This window comes from Nyctereutes procyonoides, unplaced genomic scaffold (assembly GCF_905146905.1).
Source record: "Nyctereutes procyonoides isolate TBG_1078 unplaced genomic scaffold, NYPRO_anot_genome, whole genome shotgun sequence".
Classification (NCBI taxonomy): Eukaryota; Metazoa; Chordata; class Mammalia; order Carnivora; family Canidae; genus Nyctereutes; species Nyctereutes procyonoides.
Genome location: NW_026575052.1, coordinates 26,206,752 through 26,213,276, shown reverse-complemented (window position 1 = coordinate 26,213,276; position 6,525 = coordinate 26,206,752). Strand labels below are relative to the sequence as shown.

General features: G+C 51.2%; 1 protein-coding gene across 2 annotated transcripts in view; it reads right to left on the bottom strand.

The window, feature by feature from the left end:
• SLC12A3 (solute carrier family 12 member 3) overlaps nucleotides 1-6,525 on the bottom strand; it is a 38,021-nt gene continuing 31,496 nt past the window's right edge. For both annotated transcript variants that reach the window (XM_055332441.1, XM_055332442.1), the window contains exon 26: nucleotides 1-3,015. In XM_055332441.1, coding sequence (XP_055188416.1) covers nucleotides 2,874-3,015 — 142 coding nt within the window. In that variant the 3' untranslated portion in view covers nucleotides 1-2,873. The remainder of the gene's footprint in view (nucleotides 3,016-6,525) is intronic.

Genomic DNA, 6,525 nt, shown 5'->3' with positions numbered 1-6,525 from the left:
TTTATTCATTGTTTTTGACCTTACTGTTAACTCAAGCCTTTTTTTTAAATTTTTTATTTATTTATTTATGATAGTCACAGGGGGGGGGGCAGAGACATAGGCAGAGGGAGAAACAGGCTCCATGCACCGGGAGCCCAATGTGGGATTCCATCCTGGGTCTCCAGAATCGCGCCCTGGGCCAAAGGCAGGCACCAAACCGCTGCGCCACCCAGGGATCCCCAAGCCTTTTTTTTTTAAACAAAGCTATTATCATTGTTCAAAATGTAGTTTCCAAGAGAGCAAAAATTGGTGGGTTTTTTTGTTTGCTTGCTTTTAATGCCCTAAGCTGGAGCATTCTCTGACCTTGGATCAGGGTCTCATCAATCTATTTATAAACTATTTGTCGGGAAGCAGTTTTCGATGTGGCTCTAGAAAGGCAAGCCTTCCCTGAGTGAGGCTTCACCTATCTGGGGTTGGGGGTTGGTCCCAGGTCTATAGAATGGCTCAGAGGCAGGACACTTCTCTGGTCTCTCAAGAACAGAGGAGCCATCCTAGTGAGCTCAGCCAGGCACTTGGTCACTCTCAACACGTTCTGATATGTGAAACAACTTATAACAAGCCTGGGGGCCCAGAGCCTTTGGTCTCTGCAGCGAGATCGCCTGCAAGACACTAAAGTCCTTTGCGTCTGGACACTAGAAAAGAGATTTCTGCCTTTGTGACTAAGTGGGCACTGCAGTGGGCTTGGAGGGGGCCTATCAGACCCAAAGATGCCTCCTTCCTTCATCCACCCTGAAGAAAGCGGCTATTGCAAGAAGGCCCGGCCAGTGGTATCCCTCTAGGAACCCACTTGTCTACTGCTGGGGTGCATCTAGAGCTGAAATGCCTTTTCAGTGAGCCTTGCCCACATCTCCTAATATACATTCTGCTCTTGTGTCCCAGCTTGGTTGGTGCAAAAACTCTGAGGGTATCCAAACATCCTTCTTCCCCAGGTTCCCTGCAATCCCCATCCTACACTCACCCCCACTGCAGCCTCCTCTGCTTCCATCTTTTGCTGGTAGTTCCTCCTCCCCTGTTCTTTTCTCCAGCCTGAGGTGGGCTGTGGGCATTTCTGATCCTTTGCCAATCTGGTCACCTTTATGCCCCTTCTCAGCTTCTCCATTCCTGACCCACCAGACCTGCATCCCTAACCATACCTCTATCCTCTGTCTCCACTCAAACTTGAAAGTGAACATCCTTCTATGAGACACCCTAAATCTTGCCCCTCCTTTGAAGCTCTTTTTTTTTTAAATTTTTTTTATTTATTTACGATAGTCATACAGAGAAAGAGAGAGAGGCAGAGACACAGGCAGAGGGAGAAGCAGGCTCCATGCACCGGGAGCCTGACGTGGGATTCGATCCCGGGATTCCAGGATCGCGCCCTGGGCCAAAGGCAGGCACCAAACCGCTGCGCCACCCAGGGATCCCTGAAGCTCTTTTTTTAAAGATATTATTTATTTATTCATGAGACACACACACACACACAGACAGACAGAGACAGAGAGAGAGAGAGAGAGAGAGAGAGAGAGAGGCAGAGACATAGGCAGAGGGAGAAGCAGACTCCATGCAGGGAGCCCGATGTGGGACTAGATCCTGGGATTCCGGGATCACGTCCTGAGCCAAAGGCAGATGCTCAACTGCTGAGCCACCCACGCATTCCTTCTTTGTAGCTCTTCCTCAGTGTGCCCACCAACCATACCCTGTCCTCGCATATGCTATTCATTGCCTTTCCTTCTCTGGAGGACATGCTGGGGAAATGACAATGATCCCTAACATGGCCTTTCTACATATCGTGAGTCACCAGCCATTTGTGGATTGCAACCAACATTATAAAGAAAAAAAGAGGGGCACCTAGGTGGGTCAGTGGTTGAGCATCTGCCTTTGGCTCAGGTCGTGATCCCAAGGTCCTGGGATTGAGTTTTGCTTGGGGCTCCCCACAGGGAGCCTGCTTCTCCCTCTGCCTATGTCTCGCCTCTCTCTGTGTCTCTCATGAATAGATAAATAAAAATCTTTAAAAAGAGAAAAAGAAACAGCAAATATCAGAGTGCATCGCCCACAGTAAAGTATTGTTTTGTGACACGTTTATCATTTCAGTGTATGTTTGTTTCAAGTCTCAGCATAAAAGATATTTCTTACCATGGGTTGCGACCTAAATGAGTTTAAGAGTCCCTGGTCTACTAAAGAACCAACCCAAACGCTGAAGACACATTATGGAAAGTGAAGAGAGTGAGAAGTGGTTAAAGAAATTTGCATCATGGAGGCTCAAAGGGCTCTGTGATTCCTCCTTTGTAAGGGCTGCAGGGGGTCACCCATCCTCCTGACTGGCAGCCACATGCACACTAAGCACTCTAACTTACATTTGCATGTAAATCAAAGACTGGGGGCACCTGAGTGACTCTGTTGGTTAGGCATCTGCCTTCTGCTCAGGTCATGATCCCAGAGTCCTGGGATCAAGCCCTGTGTTGGGCTCCCTGTTCAGTGGGGAGCTCTCTCCTTCTCCCTCTGCATCTCCCCCAGCTCAAACTCTCTCTGTCTCTCTCAAATAAACAAATAAAATCTTAAAAAAAAAATCAAAGACTGGAATCTTAATTTGTTGTAATCAAGATCAAAAGAAAACTTAAAAGGAAAATGGAACCACCAGAGAATTTTCCACACAATTTCATCTACTACTTCTCTAGCCCATACAAACAAAGCCCAGAGGACAGGTCCACTGGGAGTGGGGTCCAGCCAAAGTTTGGAAATCTATCAGCTTCTTCAGTCAGATCATCAGATGCTTAAGCATAACAGGACACGTATCTTGTCCCCACGGATGGGTGGATGTCCCAGGCACCCTCAGCTTTGGGCATCCTAGCCTGGAATTACTGGCAGTAAAAGGTGAGCACGTTTTCCTGGTTTCCTCGGATCAGGATGACCGGCGGTCTGAGGTCTTGGGACAGCGTCTCCAGCCAGGCCATGTACAGCGAGCTCGGGCACTTCCCCTTCCTCCCTATAGGCAAGGTACTGCAAGGCAGGAAGAAGCAGCAGATAAGACTTATCGGGAGCCCTTCCCCACACAGCCCAGCTTTCTGATCAGGAATGCTTGTTTACTAGCTCCTTCATTGCTCCTTCTTCCTAGCTGCCCTAAGAATGACCTCTTGCTCTCCTTAAAAGCACGACTCCAAATGTACCTTCAGCCACAAAGCTGGTGGCCAAACAAAGCCATGGCCTGTAAGGCTCACACAATCTGGTCTCCACCAACACCCACAGCCTCTCCTCCTCCTACCCTTGTCCTCGCTCACAACCCAACAGCCATAATGGCTTTCTTTCCATTCCTGAAAAAAAGAATGGCAAGCTTGCTCCTGCCCCAGGGCCTCCGCGTGTGATGCTCTCCGCACCCAGAAGGCAGTGCCTCCCACTCTCCACCTGGTTGGCTCCTTCAGATCACTCAGGCCTTGGCTCACCGGTGCCTCCTTCTCGGGTCAACCCCCGCGGAACAGGCCAGGTGTTGGCGGTCGGTGGTTCGCGGAGGGGCCTTCCGGAGCAGGCCTGCTTGTCTCCCTCTATCGTAGCACCCTGTTTCATTGTCCTCACAACCCTTCCCACTCTCCAAACTCTTTTCATTTGTTTGTTGTTGGTCTCCCCCTGCAGACGGTATGTCCGCTATGTCCAGGCCAGGTCTGTCTCGCTCGCCACCCTTTCCCTGGGCCTAGAGCACAGTCTGATCGAGTGCGTGGTCTTGCCCCCTCAGGCCACCCGCTGACGCCAGCCTGTGGCCACCACGATGTGATGTGTGTCCCTGCCCAGCCTCCTGCCATGTATGGGGTCCCTGGGAGCAGCTCTCCAACCGGGGGACGGGCCTGGTCCACACTGCAGTGCCATGCAGATCACGAGGTGCCCTGGGGCTGCCGTTGGGCCACATAATCTCGGCCATTTCAGGAGGTGACTTTCTCACCATCCTGCGATTCCAAAAATGCTTCAGGACGACTGACCGCAGCCGCCCTGCTCCTGACTGCGGGACAAGGGCAGGATCTCACAGGCACCGGCACCTCCCTGGGGCTGCACTTTCCAGGCTGTTCTCCTACCGGGACACCCCTGGCCACTATTTCATCTGAAGCTCAGCACAACCCTGGGGAACGGGGCGGCGCCTGTGGGACTGGCCTTCTTCCCATGTCGAGGGGACAAAGGACAGTGCTGGGTGACTCTGGCCGCAGGGAAGCGTGGGAGAGGCCCGCCCCTCCTCGGCCACGTGGCTCTGGCAGGTGGCTCCCTGCCTTCAGCCTGTGTCTTCTCCTGCCTGGAGTGAGGACATACACACCTCCCTCCTAGGGTGTTGGTGAGCCCTAGAGAGGACAAAGCACACACAGGGCACCGCGCAGGGCCTGGCTCCTGGCAAGCACCTCCCCTCCGTAAGCTGTTGTCGCACTGACTGCTGTTTGGCAGCAGGACACAACAAGCTGGTGAGCGGCAGAGCTGGGACTCCACCCAAGGTCCTGGGATCCTCCCTCCCCGGCCACCTCTGCTCACAGCGACCCTCACCTCTGCTGAGCAGGCCAACAGGGGTCCCTGAACTCCTGTCCCTGCCTTAAAATTCCATCCTCGAAGCCTCCCCTGGGATCACCTCTACCCTCCTGTAGAAAGGAAGGACCTAGGGGCGCCTGGGTGGCTCAGTCGGTTCAGCATCTGACTCTTGATTTCAGCTCAGGTCCTGATCTCAGGGTTTTGGGATCGAGCCCCACATCAGGCTCTGCACTCAGCATGGAGTCTGCTTGTCTTCCTCTGCTCCTCCTCCCCCTACTCTCTTTCTCTCTCAAATAAATAAATTTTTTTTTTTTTTAAGAGCAAGATCCCCACGACGGGGAAAGGGCACAGGAACGGGGGTATTTCATTAAGCTAGTGTCACCTTAATTAGAACATGTTTGTGTCTGGTGACTCTCAAGGAGAAAGGGAAGTAGAAAGATGGAAACCAAGCTTTCCTGATTTCACAGTGATGCTGAGGTTTTGGTTACATTGACAAAGCTCTCTGGGAACTCCTGCCTCATTCTCAGGCATTGAATTCAGAAATTTCAAAGGCCGAGAGGGGGCCAGTGGCTGCATTCTCAGGGGCAGGGGACACCCATCCCTCATTCTGTGGCCTTGCAGGCTTCAGCATCATGTTCCCTTCCTCAGCTGAGCCTATCCGCCTGTCCACCTGTCTGCCTGTCTGCCTGTCCACCTGTTCACCCGTCCAAGGAAGAGACTCACTTTGCACTCCGCCCCTGTGGCAGTCAATGACATTCGACTCCTGCTCCCAGGATGTGTCCCCTGGCAGCTACTAATCTTCAGAAACAAAGCTGCTCCAGAACAGAGGAACATTTTGTTCAGATTCGCAACTCTTGGCCACAAAGGCAGCCTTGGACCTAACCTGGACCCAGAGCTTCAAAAACCCAATCCCCACTTCACGGCTGTAGGATCATCCCAGGCAAGTTGCCTGACTCCTCTGAGACTCAGTTTCCCTCTTTCTAAAGTGTGTGTGTGTTGTGGGCGAGGCGGGGGGGGTGGGGTAAAACAGAACCAACACAGAGAGTTTTGAAAATTACTAAGGCCTGATGCCTCAAGTGTGGCTCAATCAATAAAATGTAATGCTGATTATTATTATTTCATTACTAATATTTGCCTTTGAAGAGGGCATCTTTATAGAAAAAGAGAGGGGTCTAGACCCAAAAGTGAGACCAGAAATAGGTTGTTCATCTAGGCAAAGGTTGTTGGGTTGGTTTATTATCTTACAAGGCTGGTCTATCAGCTGCTCAGATTAAGCTGAACTCAAACACGGGCCATTAACCAGATAAACTGCTGATGGGTAGACAACAACCAACCAAGTTCTGCCCCAAACCTGCTCTAGAAAATGGTCTGAGTACACACCTCAAAATGCCGCAAATTGTAATTTTATCTTTCCCTTCAAGGCTGGGGAGAATTTTTTCCTTCCTCAGAATTTCTGGGGAATGCAATTCCTCCACCTCAGACCCTGATCTGGAAGGAACTGAAGAATTTGTTAGATCCTGGTGCCAATGAAAGTGATCCTGACAACTTTTAGAAACACTGGGTGGGCATGTCTCTGGGTTTTAGACTGGTAATGCAAAGATGCAACTGCTGTGCCCTCCTGGTGAAGGTGGCCCGACAGCCGGGGCCTCTTCGGGCAGTAGCTGTAGTTGGTGTCATGACCATGGGGTGGGATGCCATGTGCAGGCCTCTTTCTAGAGTGACTGGACTTGGGGCACTTGGGTGGCTCATTTGGTGAAGTGTCTGCCTTTGGCCCAGGTCACAATCTAGGGCTTGTGGGACTGAGCCCCACATCAGGCTCCCTACTGAGCAGGGAGTCTGCTTTTCCCTTTCCTTCTGATTGCACACACTCTCTCTCTCAAATAAATAAATAAATAAATAATCTTAAAAAAAATAGTGACGGACTCATGATTATTTGTGTTAACTACTCTCCCAAAGGTTGGTAGGTGGGGACTGGCTTTCTGTCTGAAATCTGGGGGGTAGGGGAGTGGGGTG